This window comes from Camelus ferus, chromosome 32 (assembly GCF_009834535.1).
Source record: "Camelus ferus isolate YT-003-E chromosome 32, BCGSAC_Cfer_1.0, whole genome shotgun sequence".
Taxonomy (NCBI): Eukaryota; Metazoa; Chordata; class Mammalia; order Artiodactyla; family Camelidae; genus Camelus; species Camelus ferus.
The window spans coordinates 7,942,436-7,960,476 of NC_045727.1; the positions used below are offsets into that span (position 1 = coordinate 7,942,436).

The window sequence follows — 18,041 nt, forward strand, 5'->3', positions numbered from 1 at the left end:
TCGCTATGCTCTTAGAATGACACCTAAACTCCAGAATGATGGTCAATTTCAAACAGATCAAGCCCCAGACTCTTATGCAAATGACCTTCCCTGTTACCACCACTGGTTGGGAATGGCAGAGGGAAAAAAAGAAAAATATACTAAAGAAAGGTCCATATCTCCACATTTTAAGGAATATGTAGGCCCACAAGGTCAGGAGACCACATGCTGAAGTTTAATGCTGCACACTTAGAATCTTTTTGGCAAGACAGTCTATCATTGGCTCTTGGAATGGATGCTGTGGTGGGTCACTCAGATCCCCCTGTGGGTCTATGACACTTACTCCCCAGGATGCCCAGAACGCTGCCTGCCATTGGCTCAGGTGGAGTCCTGCCCAGGAACTGCCCTTGGCCAAACAAGCTACCTCATCCCAGGTCACACCCCCTCCTCAAGGGCAGTGTGCATCCAATGACTGCTCCATAGCTGGGTATGAAGGCCTCAATTTGGGACCCCTCAGAGAGGCCAAGCCACGAAACGACCTTCGAGCAAATCTCCACCTCAGAGTCTGTATCACACAAAATCCACCCTTTATTTCCAAAGCAACAGACATGATCCGTGATAGTCCTCTGTTCAGCACATTCCCAAAGGTTCTCACATACCACTCCAGACATTAGTCTAGGTAACCTACTTTCCTTTCCACTCAAGAGGCAAAAATGGAACGCACATAAGTTAGAGTGATGTTATTATACCAGAGAACAAACAAAACACCCAGACTAGCTTCAAGGTTAAGTAAATCATTCATAAACTTCACTTTGTTATTATTAGTAACATATCACTTGGGAAATACCTTACAGAAGACAAGGTTGTGAGCACGTTTGACCATGTGGTTGAAATTGCAATTCCTTTCTCAGCATGCATGATTTGACAAGGATAAGGAGCCACATCCTGGACAGAGGCCACAGCCCAGTAACCACATATACCTTAACAGCAGCAGCAAGAAGGTCTTAGCACTCTCCTCTGGTACTTCCCACCGTTCATAAATGTAAGTTAAAAAAAATTCTACTTGCTACTAGTGTGCAGAGAAACATTTTGCCATCTGAAAGGTGCTATTAGACTTCCATCCAAGCTATTTTGAAGCACACAGCCACCCAAAAAGTCATGGGCTACATTAACCAACTCTGTATCTTCACTGACTTAAACAAGGAAACGGACAAGTTGGCATTTCAGAAACTAAGATATTCCAAGAAGAAAGAAAAGAGATTAAAGACACTGGAAATATTACAGGGAAACTTGGTCACACTATAAAAATGTCAGTATGACTACAATGTTTAGAGAATAATTTAGAATGGCCAAATTTATGCTACAGAAAACCAATAAATTTAAAGTATTAACATTCCTTCAAATTTAAGGAAAAACATCTTTTTGACAACATACAACCCTGGTGTTTTTTTTTTTTAATGGTTCAGATATTGATTCTCTACCCACTATTAGTGATTCTTGTCCTGTATTATACATCAAAATCATCTGCAGAGTTGTGTGTGGGTGTGTCTGTTTTAAACCAAATGCCCAGGATCTCACTCAGACCTACTGCCCCAAATTCCCAGGGGTGGGGCTCAAGCATCTCTTCCTCAGGGATCCTCATGCAAACCGAAAGTTGAGAACCACAACCCTAAATTACAGACAGATATTAAAAAATAAATAAATAAATCCTTTCCCAATCAAGCCAAAAAAAAAAAAGAAAAGAAAGAAAAGAAAACCACCACAAAAGGGTCATGTTACTTTGTTAATTCAAAGTCAGTGAATACTAGATTTTCCCAAAGTCTACTGGACTTACTCCAAAAATGCTAAGAGAAATTGCAAATAGACCCATCCCCAGGGAGGCTGATTTGTACTCTTACGCGCTAATGTAAGACTAATTCTGTAAATGGATTGGTTTTGTGCCTTACTGTTAGAAATTTAATCTGTCTTCTCTTGTTTAGTAGAAGAAGGGATAATTACTAAGAGCCAAATCAGTAAAAAGTGAAGAAACTGACTTGAGATTTGTTCCCAATGTGCATCTCCAGGGCAAACAGAACACAAAAGATCTCTCTAGATGGTGTTTTAAGAAACTGAGAAAATCACCTCGAATTCAAAAGATAGATATACAACAACATTTCTGCTAAATCTGCGGCAGAAAGGAGATAGTTTTCTACAGAAATTTATCTCAACTTCCCACATACCACTCAACAGTAGACTCTCACAATCTCAGTCAGAAGGAATCGATGAATTCCAGTTCAACCTGCACTGTCTTTAAGAAAAGTAAAATTGGTTGATTAGGGGGAAAAAAGGTCTGAAACACTGTCAAGATAAACAGGCATTCATTTACATTCCCAAATGTGTCTTGAAACATAAGTTCTTATTTATATAAAGGGGGAAAAAAAACGACTTAAGTCCACCTAAATGTAGTGAGTAGTTAACATTACGAGAGGTTTTTGTCCTTCTAGTCTTCTGAATTTCCTCAGTATTTTTGAAATGATATTTTCATATAGAAAAGCAATACATTTTAAAAATAAGGTGTTTTATGTTCAAAACACTATCTGAATTCAGGGCCATGCCAGGTGCTGGGGGTAGGGGAGGTGCTGTTAGCAAATGGGTAAGAAATGATGTCAACACTCAAAGAGCTAAGATCTTTTACAGAGATAAGTCATCCTCACGTAAAATGGAATAAAAATTGGAGTCTACAAAAGGCAGTAGAGATAGTCCCCCAAGGTATTCTCAAGTTCATTAGTAAGGCTGCTGTTTAGAACTTGGAAATCATTTCTCCAAAGCAACAGTGCTATAAAGAGTGGTTAAGCTCCCAAGCAGTCCACAAAAAGCCAATTTATCTTTTAACATTTAACCTAATCCCCCTGCCTCACTATGAGAAAGAGCAAAAGGGATTCCATACATTTTTTTGAGAGCATGCATGGATGACAGAACTGAACTAATAACACTACAATATCTAAGAGGTACACTGCACTGCACACAGTAGATGCACATTAAATGTTCACAGGATTTTATCTTTTTTTTTTTTTTTAATGGGCTTTCCAACTTCAAGAACCATTCTCATTCACCACCTACTGGTATGATTCCCCTGAGTGCTCTGGCAAAGGACACAAAACAGCAATCTAAAAGACTGGGGTAGCAAGAGCTGTGGCAATCCCAGGAAGCTGGGCAATGGGAGAAGCTAGTGAGGCAGAAGAGCCTGGACCACTGAGTTCAAATCCCTATTTTAGTCTAAACTGGGATCAGAGCTTTTCTCTCCAGAGAGGAGAGAAGTCGGGGGGTGTGTGTGTGTTGCGGTGGGGGGGACGACTCCTTTGTTAAAAGCTTCAGGTCCCAGAGGGGTGCCTGTGGCTATAGTTGTGGAAAGTTTCACATCAAGGGTCTCAAACACTCTAAGCACATTTGTACCACCAGGCTCAGGTATATAACTTATCGAGCCCAGTATAAAATTAAAAGGTGGAGCCCCCTTAGTTAATAGTAAGAGTTTAAAAATGGAAACAACAGAGCATTAAACCAAGTAAGGGAGCTTCTGAGCCTGGAGCCCTGTATGATCACAGAGGTCACAGAGGCCCTTGAGGCCACCTGGCCCTGGCCGCCACAGAATCTTCACATGTGCCGTTCTCTGCCTAGAATGCCCTCCCCCAAATCCCTGCAGGCTTGCTCCCTCACCTTCTTCCACAGGTGTGCCCTGCCCAGGAAGGCCTTCTTGGAGAGCACTATTTAAGATTATAGCTGCTCCCCAACACACACACACTCTACCCCTTCAACCTGCCTTATTCTTCTCCAGAGCATCTATTACCTGACTATTACTTGTTCATTGACTATCTCCCTCTGGCTTAGAATGTGAGCTTTATAAGAGTATGGATTTTTCTGTCTTGTTCACTGCTTGTAGCCTCAGCGCCTAGAAAAGGGCCTGGTACCAAGAAGCTACTTTAATGAGTATTTGTGGAATGAATGAATGAAGCCTGAGCTTATTCCAGCAGCAGAACCTTCCATCAAAGACCTGACCTAAGTTACAAGTTGTGTACACAGAGACCATTTTAAACATGACCAAGTAGACAGCTGCTCATTCATAAGAGGAAAAAATGAATAGCATTGACAAGAGAACGTTTTAGTTGCGGGGAGGGAGAAGGAAGAGAACCTTGGGCTGGAGGGTTCTGGGGAGAGTCAACATTGCAACAAGAATCAAGTTAAGCCTCAAAAGGAAGGCCAAGGACTGAAAGAGGAAGGGAAGTCACTCCAGGTAAGCCAACGCATGAGATCACATTTGATTCAGCTGCCTTCTCATTTTGTGTTAGTTTCCCTACTTGTTCCTAACTTAAAAACAGAGGAAAGTTAAATCATCAAATTGATCTTGTTGACAACACAGATGCAGGCTCTGTCAGACAAATTAAATATTGACACAGTGAGCAATAAATATTGGTCAGCAGTATTAAAACTTTCATCAGGCCTGAAAACCCAAATCTTCACACTGTGAATATTCACAGGGGATTTAACCACCAGAGAGCCTCTTTATTAGGCTGCTGCGGGAAGCAGCACTTCTGCCCACGTTATTTCAACTCCACACATGCAGGCGGGGCCGCTACAGCACTGAGCACCATAGGTGGGGGTACAAAAGGAAGACAACACACCCTGCCCTCCGGGGATTCCAGTCCAAGAGGGGAGGAAAACACAGGGCTTCTCAGTGCTAAGTCTTAGCACAGAGGAAGTGAGGCAGTATAGTGAAGTCTTCTGCAATGCGAACGATAATCATAGCATCAGCTTTAATTTACTGGCTACGTAAGTAAGCCAGGCTTGGCGCTAAGAATGTCCCATGCCTTCTTTCATCGCCTCTACGCAAGATGACACTAGCACTGCCCTCCTTTGATAAGTACAGCAGGGTGCATTAACCTGCCCAAGGTCAAACAACTAGTCAGCAGCAGAGCCCAAATCTGAACTCGGATCTGTCTGATTCCAGAGCCTGGATATGTAACCAGGGTCATCCTGCTCCATTAATGTCACCCTTTTAGTTAAAAGAACCAGGGCTGCAGGCTTCTGAGGTCAGGGACGGTGTCCATTCTGTTTACTGCTGATTCTCCCATACCCAGCTGAACAGTGACTATGTGCTGGAAGAACAGAAAACACCTGCATTCCTACAGTTAGGGCTTCGTCATTTACCCACCTAAAGTGGGCATTTGTTGTCTCTGCCCAACATCTCCTCTTCTTTTCCTTTAGGAAACCACCCCACTCTTAGTCAACATGGTTTAGGTGTGGCTGACCCTACTCTTATCTTCAGGAATGGGCAATGGATACAAGCCTGGCCATTCTGAGTCAGCAACTGGTTCAAGGATGGACACATGACCCAGTCTAGACCAACAGGAACTTAAATTATGGCTTTTGCTGCACAAAACAGAGGCTCTCTTTCCCCTGAGCTGTTAAGGTGAAAGAATGTAAGACTGGAGTTGCTGGTAACCATTCCATCCCAAATTGGGGAGCACCTGTCTATGAATAAAGCCAGCAAAAGGAAAGCAGGACCAAGAGATAGAGGGATTTCCACAAGGAAAAAAAATTTTTTGGAACCGTGTGAAGTAATGGATGTTAAGTAAACCACTGTGGTAATCATTCTGCAATATATACATATGTCAAATCACTGTGTTGTATTCATTAAACTTATACAGTGTTCTGTGTCAATTATATGTCAGTAAAACCCGGGTGTGGTGAGGATAAAAGAGAGATGGAGAAATTTCTACTTACATTATAAAAGCACCCAGAACAAAGACCACTACCTGGAATTTTCAGTTAAGTGAATCAACATAATCCTGTGTGGGTTTGTTAAGCCCATTTGAGTTTGGTGCTTACTGTCTGCAGCCCAGAGTCCTGATATTTCACCTAAATAGAAACGGGACCAAGCAACTGGACTTCACAACCACCACAGTGAAGAAGCAGCATGCTTGCAATTATACTCAAGTGGCTCCACTGAGAAGCCTGAGTTTACTGAGAAAGGGGGGGAAAATTGTCTACTGCCTCTCAAATTCCATCCAGGGGTGTATCATTTTCTTCACTAATCTCACTATATACCAAGAAGACAACTTAGGTGTTCCTAACTCACCACCTAAACAGATGGTTTCTAAGCACTATTACTAAAAGTTTCACAGGACAAGGCTGAAGGAGTCATTTAAGTTTTCGTTTCAGCTAGGCTTGTCCATCAAGGTCTGGCTCATACCGGCCACATGCACCACAGGCAGTGCTGTTCACATTACCCACCAAAAGGCAACGTAACCCTTGACTGCTAACTTCCTAGGCGTTCTTGCTCTAGTGATGATACTGAAGACTGCACCGAAACCACCACAGGCTGCACCAAAGGCTGGGGAGAAAGGCGGGGGAAGGGGATGTTAGGAGGTGGTACCAGCTTTTTATTTCCCTTTCATGTCAATTAGATGAGTCTGTCAGGGTTTCTGGGGAGTCTCAAATGACTCGTTACCAACAGTCACCCACACAGCAAAGGATTCTTGGGAAGGCATATTAGCAAAAATCAGAAACTCATGACCCAAGTCAGATCTAGCCACAGAGAGGTGTTGTTTAACCTGCAGTGTTAGTGCCTAAAATGGTATTGTTTTCTATTATTTAACAATTAAAAGTGGAGAGAGTTTTTGTGATAGATTGCTGCATTAACCAGACCCCTAATTCATTCATGCCTCTCTGTATTCAAGCATTTGGGTATCTCTGATTCTGGGCGTCGGTCGCCTCATGACTTGCTTTGGTCAATGACAATAACAAACATGACCTAGGCAGACTTCAGAAGCACTTGGGGACTGGGACTTGCCCTCTTGCTGCTCCCATAACTCTGGTAAGGCCCACCCAGGGCTAACCTGCTGGATAATGAGAGACACATATCCCAGACGCGCGCACACACACACACACATAGCCAACAGCTAGCTAACTCCTAGAAGCAGAGCTCCCTAGCTGAGAGGAGTTAACCTCAGACATGTAAATGAGCCCACCTGTGCCCAGCCCAAACGGCCACCCTGCAAGATGGGGACCCAAATAAATGTTGATCATCTTAAGCCAAAATTTTGTAGTGTTCTCTGTGCAGCAAAAACTGATAGAGTCTACATAAAAATATGCAATCCCAATTTGGGAAAGAAAAACAAACCTAAAGATTCTGCAACACTAGGACCACATTCCTACATGACTACACCAGCTGACCTGGGCAGAGGCTTGCACTATTAGTCCAGCCATGGCATACGTTTCCCAATTTGTCACTATCATTTCATCCATGCTAGGGTCATCTCAGTTGGGTAGTGGTATATTTACGGCAAAGAAGAAAGTGAAATACTGTATTGTACATACTCCAGTTACTATGAAAAATGAAAAGAACAGTACAACCACTTTGAAAAACTGTCATTATTTACTTAGGCCAAACATACACATAACTTGGAACCCAGCAATTCCACTCCTAAGCAAATACCCAAGAAAAAAGTGTACATGTTCCAAAAGATGTAGAAACTGTTCACAGCAGCACCACTCCTGACAGCCCCAAACTGGCTATTAACAAACTAGTTACCGATAATGTCCGTCAACAGAATTAATAAGATGTTTGACACATTCAGAGAATAAATCTCATACATAACGCTATGCATAGGAACCCAGACACAGAAAAGTACAAGCTGTATGATTCTACTTATTTAGTTCAAACTCAGACAAAATTAAAATAAAGTGTCAGAAGTCAATCACTGTGGTTACCTTTTGGGTGGAAGGGCACATGTAGCTGTTCTGACAAGCTAGTAATGCTGTTCTGGAACCTAGGCGCTATTTACATGAATATGTACACACTTGGAAACTCATCAAGATGTACATTTATGATCTGTACACAATACAGAGTTTTTTAATTTTAAACAGTGGGAAAACAAGACCAAGAGGAGGGCTGTGCTTCAACAAAAATAATTTAAGTATTCTTTAGGGATGTCATGAAGACAATTTCTATGCCATTATGTTCACTATTTTTTGTGACAAAAAGAACAGTAGCCATTATGAAACAAATCATTACAAAAGTACAGCTGGAGTCTGGAAGAGACAGCACCTGATGAACCAGGAAAAAAGGATGGAATGAGCAGCACTGAGCCTACTTCATTCACTTGCACTTCCTGCCACTGTGACATACGAATCCAAGCCTTTTCTATAAAGGATACCATCATTTCTCAGACTGAAGGTACTGGGTGGGTTTACTGCCCCTTAAATTAACTATTCTCCTAATCCTCATTTGCCAAATGGGACTAATAATTGCCACTGATGAGGGTCATTGGCGAACCAAAGAAGATAATGTCTCTAAACCCTTATTTAAGACAATACCAACGAGACAACAAGTAAGCACACAGTGAACTGCTATTACTTTATTTATAGTGATGATCGCTAAGTACAAAAAGAAAAAAAACTAACACCTCTAGTGGTGCCCCAAAGGATGGATAACGCTCACAGTAGTTGAGAGCCTAGCAGAACCTAGTGTGGTGATTCCAAAAGGAGCGGAAAGGATCATGGGCGTATACTCCCAGGACGGCTTTTCTAACTACATATGATGAACATTCTGAAGTTTCCTAGAGACTCCAGTAGGCAGGCCTCTTCCCTTTTTAGGACACCTTATTTAGGGCTCCTCTATTTTTGGTATCAATGCCTATGCCTCAGCAGCACTAGGACTGGAAAGCCTTGAGAATCAAGACCTCAAACCAAAAGAAGCTTTACAGCTGAGAACAGTGTCTCAAACTTGCCGGATCATCCCAATCACCAGGTTTCTGGGCCCCTCCTCTGGAAACTGATGCAGCAGGTCTGGGAGGGGCCAGAACCTGTATTTCAATAAGGCCTAAGGAGATTCTCACAATAAGTCAAGTTTACGGAGATCCTACCTGGTGAAATGTAAAGTTCAAAAGACCTGGATCCAAATTCAATCCCAAGAACTTGTCAGCTGGGGAACCCTGGGCAAATCGCAGAAAACCTGTGTTTCCTCCTTTGTGAAAGGAGACTAACAATACCTGCCTCCCAAGATTGTTGTGACTCCTGAAGACAATGCCACATTCAGAGGGGAGGATTTCAGCTGTGAGGCCCCAAATGTGCCTTTGTCCTGGTAATCCCCGTTCCTGTTTCTCTCTACTCCCATGAGCTGATTTAGCCTCAGCCTAAGTATCTGCTTCTATGGGATTAACTTCTGCATAGATCTGGACTGGCCTGAGCAACTTATCAGGTGATAAGCCACCTTCCCAGGGCACTGAAAAACATTTATTTTTATATCTGTCAGACTTCTTCAGTATGACCCACTTCTTACAGAAGCAGGCAGGATGCCAAAATGAAATTTTCGTGTAAGAATTATCACATTAAATGACAATGTTTATAATACACATACACCCAAGAAAAAAAGTTTTCTAACCTTAGAGATAGGCAGAGCACAAAACCAGAAATTTGATGAAAACTCATAGCTAGTAATGTTATTCGAATATAACTACATATTACCCTAAATAAGCCACTATTTCTGGAAACAGCTTGGCAATTACAGAATTACTCCCAACTGGGAAGAACTAGAAGCTGCCCTTGAGAACAATTTAAATTAAGCCATTAAAACCTGTTGCCTTGTTCCAACTCTTAACCATGAATGTGTTTCAGATGATCTTGATTGTGCCAACTTTGGGAAGGGGGCTCTTTTTTTTTTGGCGGGGTATGGGGGAGTCCCCGGCTTCCTCCAGATTCTGGAAAGGCTTCATGCCCCACAAAATGGGCACTATCATTAGCATGGAGGTTCTTACCAAAAGATTCTTCTTTTTTTCTGCTTTAGTTTAACACACGCACAGTTAGAAAAGCTTAAATTGTGCAAATAGTACATAGAGAAGAGTTAAAATTCCTTCCTATCCACGTCGTGGGTCCTCCTCCCCAAAGGCAATCTTGTTAAAAGTTTAGGAACTCTTCCAGAGCAGGATTTCTCAGTCTCATACTTACTGACATTTTGGGCCACATCATTTTTTGTGGGTGCCATCCATTGCACTGTAGAATGTTCTGAGCATCCCTGGCCTCCACCCACTATATGCTAACAGCAACCACCCCTAGCCTCAGTTGTGGCATCCAAAATGTCTGCACACGCTGCCAAACCGGGGAATAAAATCGCCCCAGTTGGGAACCACAGCTTCCAGGAATACTCCATGCACACGCAAACATAGGTGTGTGTACCGATATTCATTTCCCCATCCCCCACACTGGTGGCACACAGTTACTTTCCAACTCATTAGGGGGTTTGTACCGGGGCAATGGCCAGCCCGTGCCTCGGTGGGAGGCGACGGCCACTCACCAGGTCCCGTATGAGTTGGTCCACCAACTGCTCCCCGCCCCCGGCAGCCTCGCGGGCCGGAGGGGAGCGGGAACGGCTCGCCGCCTCCTGCCTCTCAGCCCGGGTCGCCCGCGCCGCTGGGGGCCGCCCCGCGCCCTCCAGAAGTCCCTGGGCCAGCGCCAGGTACCCCGAGGCCTGCTGCTCGCCGCGCACGGGGGGCACCTCGGGCCGCCGTGGCCGCCGCTCGGCAGCCTCGGGCCGCCGCCGCTTCCTCAGCGCCTGGGCCTGCGCCAGCTCCTCCTGCCAGCGCCGGCGGAACTCGTCCAGACTGTGGTCGTCCATCGCCGCCGCTCCCGGCCCGCCGCGTCCCCCTCGGCCCCGCCGGCTGCCACGGAACAGTCCCTCCGCGGGAAGTGTCCGCCGCCGCCGGAAACAGCCGCCGCCGGCGCGCTCGGGTTCCGGGTGGGCGGGCCCCGCCCCCGGCTCGCCCCTCGAGCGGACCCAGGCGCCGGTGGCTCGCGGCATTCCAGGCCCGGGTCTGTGTACTGACCTTGCGCCTAGCTTCTCATCTCTCCGGTTTGTGGCTTTTGCCAAGGGCAGACTGTGCGCCAAGCCCTGTTTCTTTATTCAACAAACATGCATCGAACAACTACTAGGTTCCTGGCGCTGAGAATTCAGCATTTAACTCTGCAGACAAAACAAAGATAACCCTTCCCCTCGGGATTTGCATTCAAGTGATGGGGTGGAAAGGAGGAGACTTTCAAATGACTACGAACATTTGGATCAGTAAGACAAAGTAAGGCAATTAAACAAGGCGAGGGGTGGGGATGGTAGGCTTAATTTTAGAAGGATGGTCAAAGAATCGACCACCTGAGATGTCATGTAAACTAAAAGCTAAATGAGAGAAACCAACCATGGGAAGATCAGCTCTTTCCAGAAGGAACTACAAGTGTGAGGGCTGTGAGATTGAAAAGAGGCACACAATCCCATACCAACTTATAAATGCTTTGTACCTGCGGTTCCTTCCTCAGGGAACTTTTCTTCCCAGCTGGACCTGGTTAACTCCTCCACATCTTTTGTATCTCAGCTGTAAATCACTTTTCCTAAACCCCTCCCCCAAATCAGGCCTCCCTCTTAATTCACTCTTAACAGCATCACATACTTATAGAACAGAACACAATTTGTAATTTTCTATTTGTGTGATGGCTAGCATCTGCTTTCCCTCCTGGACTGACAGTTCTTGGCTTGGAGGCCAGTGATTAGTAGGGGCTCAATAAATATGTACTTATTAACAACCTGTAGAGTGAGAACTATTGAGAACTTCACAGATGAACTGAACCACAAATCACACAGCTGGTAATTCCCAGGATTCTAACCCTCTTTCTTACTCCATACCTGCCCTATTAATTATCAGAATCATAGAGCCCACACACCTAAGCCAGCTAGGAACCATTTGGCTGCACCTCTCGTTACTGTGTATTTGTTTTCCAATTCAGTGATGTTACCAGCATGGTTATTAACAGCCTGGGCCCCAGAGTCAGACAGATCTAGGTGGGATTCCCAGCACCCTCATTTACTCACATCCTCTTTCTCTCAGCAATTCCACTTCTAGGAATTGATCCAAGAGAAGAGATTTGAGGAATTCAAAGAATACCTTCAAGGATGTTCACTGAAGCATTGTTTATAGTACTGAAACTCAGAAACAATCTAAATAGTTGTTAACAGGGCATTAGAATGTACGAAAGATCTTAACTGGATTGTCAGCTTCACGAGGGCAGAGACCTGATCTATTTATTCATTGCTGTGCCTTCAGTGCTCAGAACAGTATCTGGCACGTAATAGCTGCTCTACAAATAATGAATAAGTGAAAAAACTGTGCGGCCATCAAGTTACATTGGAGAAGAAAATTTAACCCTATGAAAAGATTCACCATAAGACAAAGTCAGGATACATAACCATACATCATGGCATGATCCCAGTAGTATCTCTTTTAAAAAGTGCATACATTAAAAAGAATGTACACTGAAATCTTACCAGAAGAGATAGCTAGAGAGGGAAGGGATACGGGTGATTTAGTGTTCTTTATCCGTATATTCTAATTTTCTGCAATATTGTAGAAAATTGTATTCTACAAAATTGTCCTCCCTTGGGTTCCCCCAGAAAGCAGAGCCTGAGACCTGGGCTTGCAGGTAGCTAGTAATTTCTAGAAGTAATTCCAGAGAACAGGCATGGGGAACTGAGAAGAGTAAAACAGGGAAGGAAGGACAGCTACCAAAGAGCCTTGTTGAGTTGGTCCTGCTGTGGGCAGCTCACCCTCAATCCAACTGGGACCTTCTAAGGTGACTTGAAGATTGTCCTCCCAAGAAATAAGAGCTTGAAAGGAACATTTATCCACTGGCTCATCCTCGGTTAAAGAAAAGTTAAACCATGTACGAGGTAAGAGGGTTTGTCAGTTTCCCATAGCTGCTGTAATACATTAAGTGGCTTAAGACAACATGCAATTATTCTCTTACAGTTCTAGAAGCCAGAAGTCCAAACTCCATTGCACTGGGCTGAAATCAAGGTGCTGGCAAGGCCATGATTCCCTGAGAGGAGAGTCTGTTTTCTTGCCTTTTCCAGCTTCTAGAACATGCACTCCTTGGTTCCTTGGGGCCTGTGGTGTCTTCCTCCATCTTCAAAGCCAGCGGCAGCACGTCTTCCTTCAGTCATCACGCTGCTTTCTATCTGTGTTCTGGTCTCCCTCTGCCTCCCTCTTAGAAGTGTACTTGTGATTACGTAAGGCCCACCTGGATAATCCAGGCTCCTCTCCCCATCTCAAGATCCTTAATTTACTCACATCACCAAACCCTTTTTGCCATCTAAGGTAATAGCCACAGGTTTCAGGGATTAGGACCTGGATCTCTTTGGGAGCCATGTTCTACCTATCTCAGAATGCCTTCAATGACCACAGACTCAAATGCCTATAGGTGACTCCAGGAAACAAAAATGAGGCCAGGTGTGGACTGTGGCAAATGGAGTGTGGATGCCCATCTAGAGAGGGAAACCAAAATTCTGTCCCACCCAGCTGTTGGATCTCAGTCCAGATCTTCTAAAGAATCAATATCCCAATTTTTAATGACTAGCAACAAGTTCTGATTTTTAAAGAATGAAGATTTTTACTAAAAGCATAAATGGCATTCAGTAGCCTTCAAACCCAACACTAGTTCATTCTTTTAATCTTTTTTTTTTTTTTTTTTTTTTTTTTTTGGTGGAGGGAGGATGTAATTAGGTTTACTTATTTTTAGAGGAACTACTGGGGATTGAACCCAAGACCTCATGCATGCTAAGCATGAGCTCTACCGTTTGAGCTATACCCTCCCCCCAACAGTAGTTCATTCTTGATCAATCCATGATATAGGACAAAACTCCCTTCCATTTAACGTTAAGATACCTCCTTAGCTCTCTCGGGCAGGACTGAAGAACCACACCTCACTTGGGATCACTAAGGTGTCAAGAACACCAGGAGACTAATATGAGACTAACAGAAGGAAGTGATTGTGATTTCAGAGTAGGCTGTTCAGAAACATGAACGAAAATATCACAATGATACAAGCGGCCATTTCGAACATCAACATGACCCTGATGTATTCACCACTATAGGCATTATTGCCCTTTGTTGCTGTTTTATGTCTTCATAATCAGCAAAGTATAAAATTCCTCGGGTGGTGGAACAACTTTGGTCTTAAAGAAAAACTGTCTGCAACAAGAAACAATTTGCTCGTTCTTGAGAATTCTCCCATCAATAATTCTATTTTTTTAAATGCTGCACAGACGGGATTCAGTGTCAGCTGCCAGTTACAGACTTCATCATTCAAAAGGAGGTTGTCCCATATGGACACCGCTCCTCATATCTCTTTCTCTCGCCTCAGTCCCCTCCTGCTTTTATTGAAGCCCCCGCCCCTTTCATCTCCCCAGCCTGGTTCTAAAGCCCCTCCCCCTGAAAGTATTACTCTCCCCCAGCGAAGGAACAGGTTCTGGCTGTGGGTCCCTTTTATTTGCCTTGAAAATTCAGCTCCAGCCTGATGCTCATTGGAGATGCTTTGTTAAGAAGACTGTGGTTTTGGTCTGCGGGGTGGATGCTCTCACTCCAGCTCAGACCTTGAGACTCCAAGCTCTGATTTCCTCGCCTGCCTACTTAAAAAGCAACATACCAAGGCAAGCATGAGTTTGTCCTGAAGTCACCCCAATCTGGGTTCACATTGCAGTAAAGATATTCTTGTTAGCATGACTTTGACCCTGACTCTGATGAGACAAGAACCCTGACATCATTTTTAAAATTCCCAATCCTCCCTCCCAATTTGTTTCTTTGCAACCCCAACCTAGCTTTTCCTGTCTCAGCAAATGACACCGCTACCCTCACGCTGCCCCCAGGAACCTGGTTCTCCCTCTTCCCTTCAGCTCACATCAGCAAGTCCTGAAAATTCTACCTTCACAATATAGCTTGACACTGTCCATTTCTCTCCACCTGCCCTGCCCACCATCCCACCATCCTAGTCCAAGTAGGGTTGCCAGATAAAATACAGATACCTAGTTAAATTGGAATTTCAGGTAGACAACGATTTGTTTTTTAGTATAAGTATGCCCATGCAAAATTTGGGTCTCAGATAAGCAAAGAATAACTTTTTAGTATAAGTATGTCTTATGCAATATGTGAGACATACTTATATTTAATTTTTTAATTTTTTATTGAAGTATAGTTGATTTACAATATTTCAGGTGTACAGCAAAGTGATTCAATTGTACATATATATATCTATTCTTTTTCAGATTCTTTTCCATTATAAGTTATGACAAGATATTGAATATAGTTCCCTGTGCTTTACAGTAGGTCCTCGTTGTTTATCTATTTTATATATAGTGGTGTGTATCTGTTAATAATACTTATATTTTTTAAAAAATTATTTGCTTATCTGAAATTCCAATTTAACTACGTGCTCTGTGTTTTTATTTGCTGAATCTGGCAGCCCAAAGTACCATCAGCACACCCAGAGTATCTCCCCCACTGGGATCCTCACCTCCACTCTGGCTCCTGGCAATGATCACAGCTGCCAGAGAGCTTTTGAAAAGTTGAATCAGATCAGCACACTTCTTTATTGAAAGGTGCCTCCCCTATTCTTGAAATAACAAATAAAATCATTTTAAAAAACAGCTTTATTGAGATATAATTCACATACTATACAATTCACCCATTTAAAATGTGTAATTCAATGGCTTTTAAATTATTCACAGATACACATAACCATCACCACATTTAGAACATCATCACCCCAAAAAGAAACCCCACTCCCTTTAACCATCTCCCCTAATCCTCTCCTAGGCAACCACAATTCTATTTTCTGTATAGACGTCTCTATTCTGGACATTTCATAGGCATGGAATCATAAAATATGTGGTCCTGTGTGGCTGGCTTCTTTCTCTTAGCATGGTGTTTTCAAGGTTCATTTATGTCCTAGTATGCATCAGTGGTTCATTTCTTTTTATAGCTGAATACTATTCCATTGTGTATATAGAATGCATTTTGATTCTCCGTTCATCCACTGGTGGGGATTTGGGTCATTTCCACCTTTTGGCTATTATGAATAATGCTGCTATGAACATTCATGTACGGGTTTTTGTGTAGACATACGTTTTCATTTCTCTTGGGTATATACTTAGCAGTGGAATTTCTGGATTACATCATTTTGAATCATGTTTAATTGTTTGAGGAACTTCCCACGATTTTTTTCAAAGTGGCTGTATCGCTTTATATCCCCACCTACAGCATATGAGGGCTTAGTGTGTATTTTACGCCTTCCCATTCAAACTTATCTCTGGTCTGAAGAATCTATGCCCCTTTCTACCTCAGGGGCCTCTGTACATACATTTGTCATCCTAAAATACTCTTCCCACATCGCTCCTTAGTGAGGCTATCTGCCTCCACCCTTCAGCTCTCAGCTTAAATGTGACCTCTTCAGACAAGCCATCCCTACTAAGTACCTCATCTAAGTAACGGGTCCACACGCAATTTTCTCTACTGCTGAAACTGACCCTTTCCTTAACGGGTAAGTTGTTTTCTTTATTATTTACTTGTTTGTGCGTCTCCCCCATTAGAATGTAGGCTGCCTGAGGGTAGGAACCAGGTCTATCCTGTTCATCCTTGTGTTCTGAGCCTGGTTCCTAGGATGTGCTCAGTAATGGTTGGTTAATTGGATGAATGAAGGAATGAACAAATGAACTCATGGATGATGGAGCTAAGAGAAAGCAGGTGTTTCTGAGGTTTGTGACCACATACAGGAGATGCTTGAGAAATATTTGTGTTACTGATGAGGCTGCAAGCAATAAATATATACACAACTACACACATACAGACACACACAGAGTAGCAGAGAGAAAGATGAATTCACTCCTTTAAGAAAGAAGTGAGGGAATGTCACTGAAAGTCTCATAAATCTCAACACAAGTGCTCATACAGGAGGTAGAGTTGCTTGTTCCATTCCTCTTTGCAATCTGATGAAGACATGAGTCTCCTCTCCTTTCTGTTTTATAGAAAAATCACTCTGAGCACTTTGGTGCGCTGAGCACTTTGGAACTCTAATTACAGGTGACACACAAACGGAAAGAAAAATAGGAAATCAAACAATTGCGCCAATAAGTTGCAATTTATATGGGCACTTAGCAGCAAAGTGCCCTAAGCCACTCCGAATTTCCTCCAAGCACTTTGCAGATGGACATCACGGGAGCTGTCATAAGGATGAAGTCAGGAATGTCTATAATGTGCCTGAGTTCCTTTGTGATGTGTCAGTGTTGTGAATCTTAAGGTCCATTTTTCACGTATTTCTCCAAGGTCAGAGCCATGCAAGACATTCTGTAGCCTGAGTTCTCAGCACTTTCCCTTCTTAGCCTCTAAGCTCTCATCATTTCAATCACTTACAGCTTTCCATCCCATCATGCTCCCATCCCCTCTCACCTGCATCTGCTTAACTCCTACCAGGTTTCACTTTAGAGGTCACCTCCTTCAAGAAGCCTTCCTTTCCTTCTTCTCCAGACTGGGTTGGGTTCTGTGTTACTTAAATTCTTAGGTTGACGTCTGGTTCTGCGTGTAAGGAGCTTGGAAGTTTCCACTCTGTCCTAACAAGAAGTAAAAAGCTGAGCAGACTGAAAAATCATCAACTCTTCTTGGATCCATAAGAGAGGTGGTGACAGAGGAAACCACTGCCTCCAAGATTGGAGAAACAGGCAAATCCAGGGAGTCCAGCTTACTGAAGCAGAGTCTCACAAGCGGAACAGTGCCGAGCTAGGAAAATCTGAACTGTAATGGATAACTTGCCAAGTCTGAGAGCTAAAAGCTCCAGGGAGACCCTGTCACAGAGAGGGCCCCACACTTTTATGAGTTTTTCCTCCAGGGGCCCAACCAGGTTCTCACAATAATTATCAGAGAGAGAGTCCCCCGACACTTCTAGCAGGGAGAGGGGAAAAGAACCGTTTTCAAATACGCCACAGTGCTCGTCGTCTCAACAAGGCCTGCCTGCAGAAAAAAGCAGTTAACCAGAGCCTAATCTGCTGGGGTTATTGTCAAATCCTAACTCACCCGGGGGAAGGGAAATGTCCAAATCCTGCCAGCTGCAGCCTTCCACGGGGGAGAAGGGAAATACCCCATTTCAGTCCTCCTGTCCCTCCTAAGAGGGGAGAGAAAAACTGAGAAACACTTGTGAAGTTCACAGTCTAGAGGTACAGGCTC

The 18,041-nt window shown here is 43.5% G+C and overlaps 1 protein-coding gene across 1 annotated transcript in view; it reads right to left on the reverse strand.

The window, feature by feature from the left end:
- The window catches only part of FBXW8 (F-box and WD repeat domain containing 8), a 103,008-nt gene extending 92,298 nt beyond the window's left edge, over nt 1–10,710 (reverse strand). Inside the window, 1 exon segment of the mRNA XM_006188897.3 lies at nt 10,307–10,710. Coding sequence (XP_006188959.3) covers nt 10,307–10,627 — 321 coding nt within the window. The 5' untranslated portion in view covers nt 10,628–10,710.
- Between the last annotated feature and the right edge of the window lie 7,331 nt (nt 10,711–18,041).